General features: G+C 49.0%; 1 protein-coding gene across 9 annotated transcripts in view; it reads left to right on the forward strand.

The window, feature by feature from the left end:
- Positions 1–17,734, forward strand: part of FRMD4A (FERM domain containing 4A) — a 607,160-nt gene that overhangs the window by 578,044 nt on the left and 11,382 nt on the right. For all 9 annotated transcript variants that reach the window (XM_053572753.1, XM_053572754.1, XM_053572751.1 and 6 more), the window contains 6 exons: positions 3,389–3,511; positions 6,980–7,208; positions 9,351–9,407; positions 13,157–13,394; positions 14,164–14,331; positions 15,520–16,394. In XM_053572753.1, coding sequence (XP_053428728.1) covers positions 3,389–3,511; positions 6,980–7,208; positions 9,351–9,407; positions 13,157–13,394; positions 14,164–14,331; positions 15,520–16,394 — 1,690 coding nt within the window. The remainder of the gene's footprint in view (positions 1–3,388; positions 3,512–6,979; positions 7,209–9,350; positions 9,408–13,156; positions 13,395–14,163; positions 14,332–15,519; positions 16,395–17,734) is intronic.

Here is a 17,734-nt window from a genome sequence, read left to right on the forward strand (position 1 = left end):
ACCCCCTGATGCTCCTTTGTCAGGATTAGTGGACACTGATGAAACACCGTGACGGCCAGATAAAGCTGGTGCCAGCCAAATCCTACAAATAAATACGATCCCAAGTGACGAGTCTTAGCAGCAGTCCTTTATTCTTGTACCCTAGTTTATGAGGCATTTCCGCGTGTGCTAGCACCTCATTGGAGAGGATGACTTGCCACCTTCTTCCCAACATTTTGCACCTGAGTTATTGTTGTAGCTTTTGTTTCTCTTGAGGACGTTTCCGATGTGACTTTGTACATCATACTGAGAAGCATTAGCAGTCCAGGATTTCACATGATACACAATCTCCTTTAAACCTGTTGTTTCTTTAACCCTTTTCTTGTTAAAAATGAAATCTTAGCCCAGTGATATTTTTAAATTTTATGCAAAGGAATGCTTCCTGGAGGCTGTGTATATATGCTAATCTTGTAGAGGCTGCTGAAGGCCACTGTCTATATTTATGGAAATGTCCGTTTCCACCTTCTTTTGTTTATTCCATGACTCTTTGTGGGCACTGTTTGGACACTTCATTTTTTTAACGTGGCATACATTACTGTGTAGTACGTGTGCGTGGATAACACACATGTGCGCGGACTTGCACATGGGCAGAGGGGGAGGGAGCGCTCCCAGGGGAGACTGCTCCAGGTGACCTTGCAGAGATCCCTGCTGGTAAACAGGTCACAATGGGAGGTATGAAGCAGTTTTCAAACTAAGTCAAAGACTTAGTATTCCCCTCCCCCAAATAATGCCTTGCAGCAGAAGGAATGAAAGTAGGGGCCTTGGAGTGCGATCACATTACACTGCAACTTGGCTTAATTATGGTCTGGATTGATTTAAACTGGAGCCTGCTCAAAGCAGAACCACGTTAGCACAAATCCACTGGAAATCTTAGGAAAGCCATCAGCCTGGCCAGGGAATGTGATACTGTTAATATTAGCAACGTTTTTGTAAAGACTATGCTTGAAGGATTGGAAATTCATATGAGTTTTGGTGTCTGCCTTTAATAATTTATAAAGCCTTGTTTTGTTTTTAATAAAAGAAACTTCGTCCCTGAACCTGGCAGGGAATCCACATTCGAAAATGTAAGGAACATGTCCAGGCAAGATGAGTGTTAGTTATGGAAGTCTCACGGTCCATCTGAAAAACAAAAGCAAAAGAAGGAAAACCAAGCCCCTCATCGTATAATGTTGACAACAAGAAACACAACTTGGGTGGAGGAAATGGCCCAATAAGAAGTCAGGTGCAGGCAGCACCCGTAGCTCAGTGGGAACGGCGCCAGCCACGTACACCGAGGCTGGTGGGTTCGAACCCGGCCGGCACCTGCTAAACAACAATGATGACTGTAACAAAAACAAAAATAGCCAGGCGTTGTGGCAGGCGCCTTTAGTCCCAGCTACTTGGGAGGCTGAGGCAAGAGAACCACTTAAGCCCAAGAGTTAGAGGTTGCTGTGAGCTGTGACGCCACGGCACTCTACCGAGGGCGACATAGTCAGACTCTGTCTCAAAAAAAAAAGTCAGGTGCAGGTGACATCCCTGTGCTTGCCCAATGGCTCTTCCCACCTTACTCTCTTGGCTCCCCTGCAGTAAACGGTGGGGAGTCCTCTTGCCAACCTTGTGCTGTTCACATATATTTCTCTGCTCAGTTCATAATCCAGAAGCTTTTTGCTGGGGAGGGAGCTGCCAGAATGAGATAGAGTGTTTGGAGAATATAGAGAAGAACCAAACCCGGCTCCCCAAGGACACTGGGTTTGAGTCCTTCTTGGCCATGCAGCTCAAGTTCCATACAAAATCAGATTCAGTATCTGCAGAGTCAAGACCTCGACTCAAATTTCTTCATGCAGCTGGGGAAAAAAATCAGCCTCATTTTTTCAAATACATACGTAAAACCACAAACAGTTTGGAGTAATAAGTCTATGAGAATTTTAACAACTTTCCCCTCCTTTTTATAACTTTTTAGGTAAAACAATAAAGTCCTGACAATATAATACCCTGAATAGGTTGTTTTAGTGATATACAGGCATTTAGGGAAGCCTATAAAAAAAAAAAAGTTGCCAAATAAACACATAGCTACTTGGAGACATTTGAACCCACATTTTTTTAAAAAAAAGAAAGAAAGAAGCTAAGGAAGAAAATTGCAGAGCATGTAATACTCACATAGTTGGCCATTGTGCTCTGAAATGCTTGCATTAAGGAAGGAAAAGTCCATGGAATCATTTCCCAGTGATTGGAGCACAGAAGGGAAGAGGCCGGGAGAGTTGGGGCGGCGGGTGGCGCATCAGCACACTCAGCACTCAGCTTGTGGCAATTGGGGAGGAGGGATCAGTCACTCCCCATAATTTGAGTTTTCCTGCCTACTGGGCACTCAGGACTGAGCTGCCTCAAAAAGAGCTGTGTGGCCAATGGATGTTCCCAGGGCAAGACTTCTGACCTCTCCCTTGTCAGAATGAACCCCTGGATCTTTGTGCAGCGTCTGCATTGATTTGAGGTTAAGAACCCAGAACTGTGTCCCCCAGACATTCCTGGTATCTGGAAGTGACTTCGTACAGTTGCTGCCTGGCCTTCATGATGAGGATTGGCTGCTAACTCAAACTTGACCTTGATTCAGATATAACACCTTCACGGAGAGCCTAATTCTAATCCCAAATCCTGCCCTAGACCCTCAGCTTGTTGCCTGGAATCTCAATACCCACAATAATTAGATTTCTTGAGCCCAAAATACATGTACTACAAATCTGTTTAGTAACCTCATCAATCTGAATTATATTTTCAGTTGCCTACTAAAACTCTCATTTGTATATAGTTTAGTGTCTATTAATTGCAGCCTCTTCCTTTAGTGACTGTCCAGAGTGGAAGAATTTGTTTAGAATTCTAAATTATGCATTCATGCCATGCACTCTCCTGGGATTTCCCATAAAAATACAACCTCTCTTAAGAAAATGCATTTGAGGGAGATTTTAAAGTAAGATATTTGAGAGGGAATGTTCAGTGCAGTGGGATGAGCACAGGGTTTGGAGACACGAGAATTTGTGTGCATGGGGTCACCTCCCCTGTCACAGGGAAAACACCTGTTAGATTCACAAATGAGTGAGTACAATTTCAAGTTTTAATGAAAGCCAATGGCAATTTTATTGGCAGGTGTTTACTTTGTCAGAAGCACGTCTATTCTGTAAAGACAGGACTACTCGGAGACATTTTTAGAGAAATGAGATTTCAGCCCATGAACTCTTATGGAGGCCTAGTGCTTGATTTTCTGATCTAGGCACTGGGTCTGTGCCGTGAGGGACATGTGTGCACACGCATGTGCGCTGCAGGAGGCAAGCATACGTTGCACTCTTCCCTACACCTCAATGCTCTCTCCCACGTGCAGGAGCTCACCGGCAAACTGCCAGTTGAATATCCCCTGGATCCGGGGGAGGAACCGCCCGTTGTTCGGAGGAGAATAGGCACAGCCTTCAAGCTGGACGAACAGAAGATCCTGCCCAAAGGAGAGGTGTGTCGTTGCTTGATGTTGGGCTCTTTCTCTCTCGCTGTCCTTACTTGTCCCATGTGTCAGGGCCTCCAGGTTTTCTGTACCGATGTCTTCATTTCTGCCCAAAGCTGGTATTTTCCCTTTGGCCTTTCCTTGAGTGCTAGCTGGCTAGTTGGTTGGGGATCCCCTGGTCAGATTAGTTTGCTTGCACGAGCACCCACTTGGATTGCTGTTGGAGTTACTCGTCTGACACCACAGGCCCTCACACAAGTGGCTCAGTGGAGCTCAGGGAGGACACTCCCAAGAGCACTCGTGTCTATCTGTCTTTTTAATGGCCCCCAGCCCTGGGTCATTCAGAGCCAAGCCTATTGCCTGATCTGTGGAAGAAAACAACCCCAGAGGAGAGAAAACTCAGGCCTTGGCTGGGGAAGGACGTGTAGGCTCCTGCCCTCTGTGGTCAGGACTCCAGAGCCTGCCCAAATCCCCACAAAGGTCCGAGCAAGACACCTGGGCCGTCCTGGCCTCGCCTGTCTGTGTTTGCAGGAGCTGCTTTCTTCCTCTTTGAACTGAACACTGGTGGTTGGGGCTGGAGAGTTCAGACTGGGTGGTGGAGAGGGCAAAAAGAAAAACAATTAAACGCTTGAGTCCCTGGCTGGCTAATAAGTATCCCGCCTCAGCCAAGAGAAAGTAAAGGCCAGTTATACCTGCAGGCCTTGAGGTATACCTCCCATATTTCTTCGGAATACAGTTACTGATTAACATGCTCCTGAGCAGAAAGCTTAACAGGGCAGGATCAAAGCCAATAGAAAAAACGAGTACTGGGTACTTTTAGTCTTTTAAAGGAGCGATCAGGAGAAACTGACGTTCACTGACGTTCTCACAGAACACCTGCGGTAGGGCTAGCACGCAGGTGAATTCAGAGGGGGCCCCAGGTGCCCCGAGGCCAATCTCAGCCTTACAGGAATCTCCTGAGATCTGCAGCGGCAGGGCCCTGGAACACTGGTGGACACACCGCCATGCTTCATCCAGAATTAAAGCTCAATCAGGCAGGTATCTTCTATAAAAGGAAGCTCATGACCCTTCCTTCTCTGGGTTATCGCTACGATTAAACGAGCTAGCATATGGAAACATACAACTCAGTGCTAGGGCCAGTGTTAGTTGCTTGCAGAGGAGGTGAAATGTCTGAGGGCGCCGAGGCAGCCACAGGTGGGGTGAGGGAGGGCAAGACCCAGAGTGCGGCATGGCCGTGTTTTCAAACCTGGAGAATCATCGGGCTGCCCTAGGAACTGTAGCTTCCCTTGTTGCTGGACAGACACCTGGCACTCACACTTTAAAAAGTAACCCCCCATTTAGTGAGTGCCCCCCACCCCCATTGGTCTTCCCAGAACCCAGTGGGTCTCACACTTCAGTAAAGCATGACTTTAGCTCCCGGAAATTCTATATGCAGCCACATAACCTCACCGGTCCCAGCACTTACCTCTCCTAAGTTCATAAAAAGAATTGCAGCATGGAGCAGCTGCAATTCCACACAGTGCCTCAGGAAGGGAGAGATCGGCCCAGGCTGCGTCCCTGCCCTGGAAACACACCTGCTCCCCTGTTCACGCGCAGCCAGCCCTTTGCACAGACGGGGTGTGCAGCCATTTGCTTGTCTTAGTTTAAACAGTGAGAATTTGGCCTGGGTTTCCCACTCAACTCTGAGTCACTGTCCGGGGTCAGGGCTGTCGTAACAGCCCCCAAACAGCTGCTCAGTGGAGCCCAGACTCACAGAACACTCTTTGTCCCTTGGCGACTCACTTGTTTCCAGAGCCTGGGCGGGAGTCCATTTCAATGTCCCTCTGCCTCTGAGAGAACAAACGCGGCCAGCCTGGGAAGGACTAGGCAGGAAGGAGTTTATCATCCCCTAACTAGCTCCGTTTAACCTTCGCCGCGCCGCCTCCTACTCCTGGCTCCTGCTTCCTTCGGCTTGACAGGCCCAGCAGTAAATGAAATCAGGCTGACAACGTGTCCTGGATGGAGCTGTGCCCTGGGCCACGAAGTGGGAAGCTGAACTGATCTCAGCAGACACAGGGCCGCCTCCTGCAGGGTCGGGGCAGCTTCTTGTTGCACGTTAGTGTGGCTGTGGATCTCAGGCTGAGATCTGTGGTCCCCCTGGCCTTGCTCGGCATGTGGAGTCGTGGGGTAACTAGGTGTGGGCCTAGGTGGAGACTGTACTGCCTGCGGGCCTTGCATTAGGGAGACGGCAGTGCACAGCCCCCCCTGCTTAGAGTCTCAACCCTAAAGGCTGCCCTTCAGGGCTGGCTTTGACAGGAGGGATCTCACTAGGGAAGAGAGGAAATAGACAAGTCGACAAGCTGATACTTTGTGGAGGGGAGTCTGCATTCACCTCCACATCCTCACCCATACAGGCTCAAGCTGGTGCACACACCTGCAGGGGAGAGCGTGTTCAGCAGGGACAGCTGCCTGGGATGTCCCCTCTTTCTGACACTTTCTGACAGCCACAGCCTTATTCTTCCCAGACCCTGGACTCTGAGGAGCAACTGGCTTATCTGCATGCCTTGGCCAGAGGGAGGGGGCCACACAAGGAGGAGGGGACCCTTGTCCAGGGAACCATCATGCTCATGGAGGGCCCGGGGGAGCCTGAGCAGGGCATCTGTGGACGGGCAGGTGTGAGGAAGACAGCTGGGGCTTCCAAAAAGAGCTTCTGAAAGACATGGGGATGGGGACATGCCCCAACATGAGGGACACAGCTTGTGAGTCAGAGGACATGTTGGGTAGGTGTACGTGTGCAGGCTTCCTGGCAGCAAATCCAAAAGGAGAAATGATAGAAAGTTCCTCTAAGACAGTGGTTCTCAACCTTCCTAATGCCTCCCAATGCCGTGACCCTTTAATACGGTTCCTCGTGTTGTGGTGACCCCCAACCATAAAATCATTTTCCTTGCTACTTCATAACTGTAATTTTGCTACTGTGACGAATCGTAATGTAAATATCTGATATGCAGGATGTATTTTCATTGTTACAAAGGGGTCGTGACCCATAGGGTTGAAAACCGCTGCTCCAATATAATGCCATGGCCTATGCCTGAGTGGAAAGGAAGTGGTAACCAATGGGCCGTCACTGTCCACGAAGGCTTGGGTTTGTCTTCACGAACAAACCAAACTGTTGGTCTTCAGAAACAAAGCCAGGTGACCCCTACACCTAGGGCATGAGAGCTGCTGCTCAGTGATGGTGCCAGGAAAGTAACTGGAGCCCAGGGTCTTGACAGTGGCTGTGTCCAAGGTCTGCTGCAGGCAGAGATCTTAGGAGCGGGGCTGCTCTCTTACTGGGTGGGGTCGGGCAGGGCTGGGGTTAGACACTGGGATGGCTGACCTCCCTGGTATGTGTGTCACCGGAGGAGCCAGGCTTGCTGTGGGGAGGGGTGGGAGTGGGGAGGACAGGTGTCCCCTGCTCTGCACTCCCAGTCAAGTAAGCTATGGCCCTCCCGCTCACAGGAAGCCGAGCTGGAGCGCCTGGAACGGGAGTTTGCCATTCAGTCCCAGATTACTGAGGCTGCCCGCCGCCTCGCCAGTGACCCCAATGTCAGCAAAAAACTGAAGAAACAAAGGAAAACCTCTTATCTGAATGCACTGAAGAAGCTGCAGGAGATTGAAAATGCAATCAACGAGAACCGCATCAAGTCCGGGAAGAGACCCACCCAGAGGGCCTCGCTGATCATAGACGGTCAGTGGCCTACTCCCTCCCCCGGGGACCTCGGGGAACAAGATGCCAGGTCCCATGAGTGGTCCCAAAGCCCAGCTCCCAGTGTGACCTAAGCAGCTATTTAACCACCCTGTGCCTTAATTTGTCATCTAATACCACATGAGAGCAGCCACCTACACTCAGATCCCCAGAGGAAAGGGACCGTGCAAACCTCCTCACGGAGGAGCCAGCACTCTGGCCCTCCCCACGAGCTGAGCCAGCTGATAGGGCTAGTCCAGAGCCAGCCCAGACTCTGCTGCCCTCAGGGACCTGGAAGGAGAGGAGGTTCCTGGGGTACACAGCAGTAGTGATCCACCTCCTCCTCTCCCTCCTGGAGCAGCTCTGCAGCCCAGCAGCTCCCCCATGAACCCTCAGTCTTCCTGTATTCCCAGGGGCCTCCTATCTCAAGAGCTGAGGCTTATGAGAGCTGGACCATCCCCATCTCAGTGCCCTGAGCCCTGGTCAGGGCTTAAAAGTTTGCTTGATTGTATTTGGTAATCTTTAGAGGGAAAATACCCCCAAATCCACCAACAAGCATCAAGTCCTCCAAGCTGTTAGAATCCTTTTTCTCTAAGTCAACAAATTCTTGAAAATATATGTCAAGTACTCTATCCTAGCATAGCCATGTCTTAAATACGTTAGTTTTTCTGTAGGAAAACAGAAAGCAGAACGGTGATCACCAGGACTGGGGGAGGGGGTGAGAAGTGATTGCTTAATGGACACAAGGCTTGAGTCTGGGAAGATGGAAATGTTATCCAGACAGAAGATGGCTGTGGTAATGGTCGCATGACACTGTGAGTGGACTTAATACAGAGGAACTGCATGCTTTACGATAGTTAAAATGGTAAAGTTGATGTTATGTCTGTTTTAGCACAGATATACATACTGGGGTGCCAGAGATATACATGTGTATACACATTATTACAAGACGTGTCATCTAGGTGTTATATAGTTGTACTCTGAGCACCTCTTGTCATTATAGAAATCAGCGTTGACTTGTATTCATATTTTGTTATCGGTATTATATTGAGTATTACAGTTTCAATACAGTTCTTTGTTTAAATGTGTGTACATTTTTTGGCAACCTAAGTGCATTGTGACGTACTAGGGAAGCAGAGTTGTGCTGGAGATTCTCAGAGGCCGAAGCCAAGGTTCTTGGTCCGATGAGGAATAGGAATAAAGCGAATCCCTAGTTTAAAAGAAGAATTTCAAAAATTTTGCTCTAGCAAATTTGGAATAACATCTTTCCCCGTTTCACCCTGCTATCCTTTCCCCTCCTCACTAACTGAGACCCACCAGGAAGCCCTTCTCTTATACCCCACCTGAGATTCTGTCTAACCCCACAAAGGCACTTGGGAAGTCCCGATTCCGTGGAAACATCCAAGGGCCCATTTAAAGTAGAGGCGTGACTAAGGTTCTTACTAGTTACTCAGCATGTTATTTTATTTCAAGAGATAAAACACTAAACTTGGATTCTGAGGGCTTGGAGTAACCTCACACCAACCAGCTTCCCTTAACATATGTGCACATCTCTGCCTGTGCCTCAGTTTCCCCAGCAGTGAAACAGGGAGGATTATTTAATGTCTCTTTGGGCGTGTTCTGTTTAATTGAATGATGTCTATAAAAACAAGCTTTGGAGAGACGGAGTCTGTATTTAGCACACTTGTTTTCTCTACTAATGACTTATGAAGTTTATTGAGAAGCCATTTACCACCATAAGACCAAAGCAAAGTTCCCTCCCCTAGTTTCACGTTTGTAGAATAAACAGCAGCTGGCTTCCTTTGGTTTCGTTTGTACATGCCCTGAGTTTGTGCTGGGACAATGAGGTGGCCTAACCAGGCTGGGGCAGCCTTTATGTGGGATATTAAGCCAGGCCCCATTGCAGGAGCTCATGAAACAAGAACACAGAAACACAAAGACTGGGGCGCACTGTGACATCGGGCAGGCGGGGAGGATGAGGTAATGACCCCATCACAAAAGAAATGCCCCACAGCATTTTTATTGTATCTCGTGGGTTCTTCCTGATTAGAAAGAGAAGCATAGGAGGGAGTGGTGAGCACACAGTTTGGGGCTTTGTTGAAGGAATGTGCTAAGCTCATGGGCATTTGCTTTTTGTCTCCTCAGATGGAAATATTGCCAGTGAAGATAGCTCCCTTTCAGACGCCCTTGTTCTTGAGGATGGTAGGTGATCCACTTCCTGTTGGAAGGACTCGGAGCTCAGGTGAAACAGGGCTGACTCTGAATGTGGTCTGAGGACTGCAGGTCCAAGAGGCAGCCGGGTTCCCTGCAGGCTCCCTCATCTCCCAGTGTTCACTCATCTGATTGGGAGTGGGTAGGCGCGCCATAAACAGGTGGTTACTAGAATTTTAGTGGCCCAGAGGTAACAGTCAAGGTGATTATCTAGTGAGTGGGGCTTTACTTTTTGAGTAGCCAAGACCACATTTTTAACTAGATGGAGAATTCTGAACACCATATGTAGTTTCCTTTTGAGGATTCATAATATCTGATAGAAAAGGGTAGAGACTGATTGGATTACAAATCAATGCTTAAAACCCTCGAGGAGAGTGTGGGTATAGTAGGAAGGGATGAAACAAACCCTCCTATTGGCTTTCTAAGACAATAGTGAAAATAAGAGGAGATGGCCCTTTAGACACCTGGTCAGGGCTTGAAAAATGTCTTTTGATTCCGCATTGAGATCTTTTTAAAAAAAATCAAGATGGGTTGGGGTGGTGCCTGTGTCTCAAGGAGTAGGGCGCTGGCCCCATATACCAGGCATGGTGGGTTCGAGCCCAGCCACGGCCAAAACTGAAAAAAAAAAAAAAATCAAGATGGGGATTTATTGGTTTATGTACCATGGAAGTGTAAGGGACAGACAATAGGCAGATGAATTTTGATTCAGGGGCTCAAACTCAGTCATCAGGATATGTCCCCTGATGCTACTATCTTAGTGTTGGCTCTACCCTTGGCAGATTCTCCTTCATGGTGGCGCCCAACATTTTGAGCTTTGTTCCATAGTTCCAATTCCAGCAGGAAAGGAGAATATACTTATTTCTCCTCAGCTCAAGCAGAAGCATCCAAGAGCATTGCATAGATCATTGGCTCTGACAGGATCGGTGGCTCATCCTAGAATTTATCAACATGACTATGGCATGGTATGCTCTGAGTGGCCAATATCATCTCTTAGGTCCACACCCAGAAGTAGAAAGGTTAACACCAAATAAAACAGTAGAAACATGAGGAATCTGTTAGCAGAACGGAGCTTAGATGGTAGGGAACAAAATAACAACAAATTTCTACTACTCATCTATTTGCCTGTGAATTGACACGTTAAGATGCCTTAAATTCTTCCCAGAACAATATTCTCCAAAGCCCTTTACTCTACTGAGTTCCCCTGCGTCTTCCCCTTGTGGTATCACATTCCAAATGCTTGTGGTTATCATGTCTTCCTGTCCTTTCCCTTTCAAGGCAGGCAAATGTCTCTTCACTAGAACCCACTGATCCTGAGTTACCTCATAATAATTACCCTTTTGCAAGTTTACTTTTTGTAGCTTTAATTTTCCCACTTCCACTTTCTGTAACCTCATGCCACACTTTATTTCAACTGAAAATGGATTCTTCTTTTTTATACCAAAGTATCACTGAGGGGGAGATACAAATGTTTTGGGTTACATGTATTGATTTTGTTATACTTGAGTCAGGATTGTGAGTGTGCCTATCACCCAGATGGTGTTCAATATACCCGTTAGGAAGGTTTTTGACCTTCTCCTTCCTCCCCCCAACCCCCTGCTTGATTTCCACTGACTTTTACTCATCCATTAGTTCCAGTTTAATAGTGAGTACAGATGACGTTTCTGTTTCCATTCTTGAGATGCTTCAATTCGGAGAATGGTCTCCAGTTCCATCCAGATTATTGCAAAAGGTATTAATTCATTTTTTTTAAATGGCAGAGTAGTACTCCATAGTATACACTGGATTCTTAAAACCTGGAAGTTCCCAGAATATTTTTTTGGAAAATTCTTTGAAAAGCAGAACTGATTCCCTGTGGCTGCCACCATCACCAAACATAGGTGAAATAAGAATTCCAAACACAGAATCATCTCTGAGAATGTTCCTGTGTATATTAAACCAAAGCACCAGCAGAGAAGGGCATTAATTACATGGAAATATATTAAGTGGCAGTTAATTTTTTTTGCCCTGTAGGGAAACCTCGGGTAGGCAGTGATAAGTGCCTATTCAGATGGAAAACATAAAAGGTCTATCCTAGTTATGGTAATAATCATAATTGCAGTAATAATAATGATTGGTCTTGATGTGGGTGAAAGCCTGGAGGGTGATTTACAGACTTGTCTTGGCCCTGCTGTTAGAAATCAGATTGTACTATTTTTATCATCTGCTTCATTCCTTGGGTGGGGCAGGCCTGGAGGCCAAAGGGAGGCTTGCTTGGAATATCAGAGATCCTAGCCCATTCTCTCCAGGGGAGGGGAAAAGAACAATCTAGTGCAATAGATGATGTCGTTATCTGATTTTGAGGCATCATTGGTGACTCAGGTTTTGTCCCCCTGTTCCAGACCCCTGGACATCGTAAGAGGCCTTATCACCTCCCTTTGCACCCCATGCTTCCATCACGGGTTCCTTCTTTCCAGACTCTTCCTTCACTGATTTGAGAGGGCAAAGTAGGAATGGAAGCATAGTGGACGTGCACGGCTGGGAGTGGAGAACCCAGAGTGAAGGGCATGATAGCTGCCCATGGATCTAGGGGCAGGTGAAAGGCAGTTAGGGGGTCGGAGGTTTGTTTTTGTGTGATTTTGCTCTCCAGCTCCTACCCCCAGCCTTCTCTGAGAAAGTGGAGGTGCTCCCTCCTCCGTCTTCTCAGTGCCAACCTACCCTGTCCCGATGTCTTCCCAGGGACCCCCCCTCCCCAATCCAGTGCCTTCTCCCTGCCTTTCTCCTTTTTCAGTACTGCCAGGCAAATAGTTCTAAAACAGGACTTTTCCACACTGATGCATCCTTATTTAAACAGTTGCAGACCCAGGCCCTCACAGGCTGGGCTCCCTCTCATCACGGCACACGCAGAGGGTCGCTACACTGACCAGAGCCCTCCCCTCACCCCCTGCTCAAATTCTCTCCTTCCTCCTCTCTGCCCATTCAAGGCCAGCCATTCCCACAGCCTCTCCTGGGCTAACTGAATTCACTGTTTCCACAGGCCTCTATCACCCTGAGGATCATCCCTCCCCTGAAGGCAGAGAATAATTTAGTAGCACTTAATCTTCATAGCCCATCTCCTTCCCAGAGAATTTAAGGCAGTTTCAAAATTAAAATACATGTATACAAGAACCAAAGAGAATATAGATAGCTCTGGGAAAAAAGCAGAGTAGATACCCAGACCCGCCCAGCAGATAATTACCCTGGACAGATTGTCGTTTCATTCATTTCTTTTTCCAGCCAGGACGTCCTGAGCACCTACTGTGTGTGAGTTGCCATTCGCACTGAGGACATAGTAGTGAACAAAACAGGCAAAATTCTTTGGGGCTCAGACTGCCCCAAAGCAAATCAGATGCCTGGTCTCTAGTGAAAGAAAACTTACAATATGGTAATAACTATGCTTTGCTGTTTGGTGTAACATGATCATTTGTTGATGGTATTTCATAAAATTTAGACTTCACTCCATCTGTATCTAATCAGAAGTGACAGAAGGTCTCTTCACATGCAATTAATTCTGGGGGCAGTTGACACTTGGTTTGCTCAGGGCTGGCCTGACCTGTCTCAACCTGTCTTGGCAACTGGGGAAGAGTCCCAGGGCTCTTCATTACATGGGTAAAGGAAAGGTGTAGATTTGGCTGTGTGGCCCCTAGGGGCCAGGTGAGGTACAGGTGGGTGGGGTGTCTTGGTCTTGTGGAAAGGGTGACCATTCTCTCTCTCTCTTTGTGCAGAAGACTCTCAGGTTACCAGCACAATATCCCCCTTACATTCTCCTCACAAGGGACTTCCTCCTCGGCCACCATCGCACAACAGGCCACCTCCTCCCCAGTCCCTGGAGGGCCTCAGGCAGATGCACTATCACCGTAGCGACTATGACAAGTCCCCCATAAAGCCCAAGATGTGGAGTGAGTCCTCTTTGGATGAGCCCTATGAGAAGGTCAAGAAACGCTCCTCCCATGGCCATTCCAGGTGAGCTGGGGCTTGAGTAAGGCCAAAGGAGGCCACTGTCCATGCTCTGGAAGAATCAAAGTGGGGGCACAAAATCCAGCACCACGTGGTTCCTCCTCCTCCTGGGTTTGCCTTCCCTGGTGCTATGCCCACAGTGCCCCCTGCTGCTGATGCTGCTGAGGTACAGCTTGGTCGTTCAAGGGGAAATTGGAGTTTTGGCTCACCATCAAGGTGATGGCAGATGGCTTTAATGTTGCTAAATTCCACAGGAATTAATTAGGAAATGTTAGGCAGCACTACTCCAAAATGGCAAGTGAGAGTCCACTCTAAGGAATCCCTGAAGGGTTCAGAACCTTAAACCATCACCCAGCAGAATTCTGGAGCCAAACAGCTGTGATGGGAACTGCATAATATCAGCTCATTACTGGGCTGACATCGTAGAAAAGGTTTTGAGGGAAGGAATTTTGGGTCCAGTTCTTTGCTTTTCTCATTTCCTTTCATTACACCCGATAAAGCTTCAAGAGATAAATATTTGTCACTTGGAAAACAAACTGTGAGGCCAAGGGATTTAAGGGACAGTCTCACTGTGCCCATTACAAAGCAGGCTGATTAGGGTCTTCTGGGGTGGGGGAGGTTCAGGGACCAGGACCCCACATGATAGAGATGTGCAGGAGTGAGGTGGGAGTCCTGGGAGAGCTTTCCCCACACCCAGATCTGTGTCCCACGCTGGCCAGCCCTTTGGAGGTGCTATCTGTCCAGCAGTGACAACACGGCTTCCTTGGGTTCACAGCAGCCACAAGCGCTTCCCCAGCACGGGCAGCTGCGCCGAAGCAGGAGGGGGAAGCAGCTCCTTGCAGAACAGCCCCATCCACAGCCTCCCTCACTGGAACTCCCAGTCCAGCATGCCATCCACACCAGACCTGCGGGTCCGGAGTCCCCACTATGTCCATTCCACAAGGTGAGTCCAGGCTTTCTGGCCATCTCCCTCCTCAGACTGGACCTTCCTTTTTGTAAAAGTAGGCATTGCTGGCCCCAAACTGGCCCACGTGACAGGTGAGCTAGGACTTGAACCTAGGAAGATCAGTGAAGCTGAATTTTTAAACCACTGAGTTGACATCAGTCAGCCCCATTAGCCAAGAGACCCATGACAGCCCACTGCCCACATCCTGGGGGCACTTGGAATCCAGTCAGCATGGAAGGAGCTTTCCTGATCTACCTGCAGGCAGGAGAGGCTGGCTGGGTTAGCAGAAGAGCTGGGACCAGAACAACCTCACTCTGATGGCCTCATCTCTATTTGATAGTCCTCTTATAACTTTCTACTGAGGCCTAAATTTATCTTGGGCTTCCTTTGGTGCCTTAAGGATATGAATTCATAATCAGCAAAAGAAACAGGCAAAAATTAGGCTTTGGTGAATCACACCTGTATTTTCTAAAAAGATGAAAAACCAGGCTGTGGAGGGTCACATGGTGGGAGCTTCTGATTCCACCCGGGTGGCGGTCACAGCTGGAACTTAATCTTCCTGTCCTTGGCTGGGAGGTTGCTGTGAAAGTCACACAAAGTCCCAACATCTGGCAACATCATCTGCCATGTGATACTGAAGCAGAGTGGAGTGTAGACAAAGTAATGGCATGGTGAATATTTGCATCATTCACTTTTCAAATGTTCCGCCAAGCTTTCATTTTCAAATTTGCACAGGAAATGGGAATCTATTTTTGTGGATTTCTTTAACAGTATTTGGTTAAACCATAGCAAGGGCCCGGGTTGGACTCTTCTGGCTACAAAAATGGGCATTTCATCTGGTTTAAAATAACACCAGAATAGTGATTCTGGGAGTTCTTTGTATCCATAAGTTCATTTTCCACCTTTAAAAATAAAAACCTGCCTGGTACTGGCCAGCTTTTTCCAGAGGAAACTCTCATGTGAGTCCTGGCTTCACTTCCCACTGGGAATCAAAGCGAGGCCCGGGTTCGCCTCCAGGCACCCCCAGTAGCCAGCCCTGCTCAGACTGTGGGTCCCCAGATGCCACCCCCCTCCACTCCCAGGCCACTCTGAGCCTGAGTGGGTTTTGCTCTTCCCCATGTCCAAAGCCTGTGGGGTCCCCAGTGCATCCCTCTTAGGACCCCCAACCAGGCCGTCTCCCCGCAGGTCAGTGGACATCAGCCCCACGCGACTGCACAGCCTCGCACTGCACTTTAGACATCGGAGCTCCAGCCTGGAGTCCCAGGGCAAGCTCCTGGGCTCGGAGAACGACACCGGGAGCCCCGACTTCTACACCCCGAGGACTCGTAGCAGCAACGGCTCAGACCCCATGGACGACTGCTCGTCGTGCACCAGCCACTCGAGCTCGGAGCACTACTACCCGGCACAGATGAACGCCAACTACTCGACACTGGCCGAGGACTCGCCGTCCAAGGCGCGCCAGCGGCAGCGGGCACGGGCGCGGGCGGCAGGCGCGCTGGGCGCGGGCAGCTCAGGCAGCATGCCCAACCTGGCTGCGCGCGGCGGCGTGGGGGCCGCGGGCGGCGGCGTGTACCTGCACAGCCAGAGCCAGCCCAGTTCGCAATACCGCATCAAGGAGTACCCGCTGTACATCGAGGGCAGCGCCACGCCCGTGGTGGTGCGCAGCCTGGAGAGCGACCAGGAGGGCCACTACAGCGTCAAGGCGCAGTTCAAGACATCCAACTCCTACACGGCCGGCGGCCTGTTCAAGGAGAGCTGGCGAGGCGGCTGCGACGAGGGCGATGCGGGCCGCCTGACGCCGTCGCGCTCACAGATCCTGCGGACTCCTTCGCTGGGCCGCGAGGGCGCCCACGACAAGGGCGCGGGCCGCACCGCCGTCTCGGACGAGCTACGCCAGTGGTACCAGCGCTCCACTGCCTCGCACAAGGAGCACAGCCGCCTGTCGCACACCAGCTCCACCTCCTCCGACAGCGGCTCGCAGTACAGCACCTCCTCCCAGAGCACCTTCGTGGCGCACAGCAGGGTCACCAGGATGCCCCAGATGTGCAAGGCCACGTCAGGTGAGAAAGGGGGGCAGTGGGAGCTTAGATCTCAGGTGCGGGTGGTCGGGGGGCCTGGTTGTCAGAAGTGGGAGATTCACGGAGCCCCTACCGCTCACCCTGAGCATGCAGTCACCTGCACCTCCAGAGTGGGTTGGGCCAACTCTCTCCCCCGTCCCCTCCCTTAGCCACTTTATACAAGAACAGAAAGCTAAGAAAGGTACCTGAAGTTGTGCCTCAGAGTTATTCAGCCAAAGGTGCACCCTTACCCTAGTGACAAGCAGGTTCTAGGAAGTCAGAGGCTCTCAGACCCCAGTCATAGCCTCACAAAGGAAAGTAGGCTTGGGTCATGCCGCCCTGAGATTTGGCCAGTGCCTCCCCAGGGGGGCACAGGCTGGCTACAGCTGAGATGCTGGAGTTCTGCCTTTGACAATCCCATGTCTTGGTAGATAACCTTGGACTGCTCCTGGCTTTCCGGTTTCAATGATGTTATGTTACAGCCACAAAGTGACGTTTGCAAAGTGCATTCGGTATCCTTGATATTATGTCTGAAAATGTCCATAAGCAAGCTAAGGTTTACCTTATATTCTTGTACTCAGAACAATGAGCAGTACTGAGTCTAGTAAAAAGCGAAGGAACCCATCCTTTCCCTCTCCCTCAATAAGGAAAAAATAATATACCACTCAGAAGAAGGGAAATGGAGTGAGTTTACTATTTCTGGTGTATCTCAAGAACACAATGAGAGTCAGAAGAAGTGGGAAGAAAGCCAAGTCAGTAAATAAGAGGGTGATTTTATATAAAGGCAAAGATCAGGGGGCAGGGACCTAAAGGCAATGTGGGGGACGGTCACCTTTGGGGAGTGAAGGAGAGATTCTTGGGGCCTCAAGAGAGCAGGGCATTCTGCCCCTACATCCATGGACCCATTGAATATGGTGCATTTTGGCCCAAAGATAAGCTCCAAAGTCCAGAATTAAAATGATTCAGGCAATCGTCAGTGTACCATGGACTTAAGGGTCCTGGAGCCTTCTTTCTGTCCCTCCATCTGTAAAATGAAATTTTCCATTGACTTCTCAGGAGGACTTCGAGAGTGAGTAAATTATGTGAACTATTTTTAAAGCATGATTGTCTGTGACCCTGTTAGAAAAACCACTGGTTTGTAAAAAAATCACTGACAAAGGGGCAAGACTACTTACGTTCTATCAAAATTGTAGCGCTTCTGTAAGAGATTTGCTCTACATAAAGAGTAAGTAGATCTTTTGGAATATATTTTACACTAAAAATTTTAAGAAGCTGTATTTGAGGTTTACTGATGAAACGATTTCAATTCCCAAGAAAGCAAAGGATGTAATTTTCCCAGGGAG

The sequence above is a fragment of the Nycticebus coucang genome, chromosome 20 (genome assembly GCF_027406575.1).
Source record: "Nycticebus coucang isolate mNycCou1 chromosome 20, mNycCou1.pri, whole genome shotgun sequence".
In the NCBI taxonomy this organism is placed as follows: Eukaryota; Metazoa; Chordata; class Mammalia; order Primates; family Lorisidae; genus Nycticebus; species Nycticebus coucang.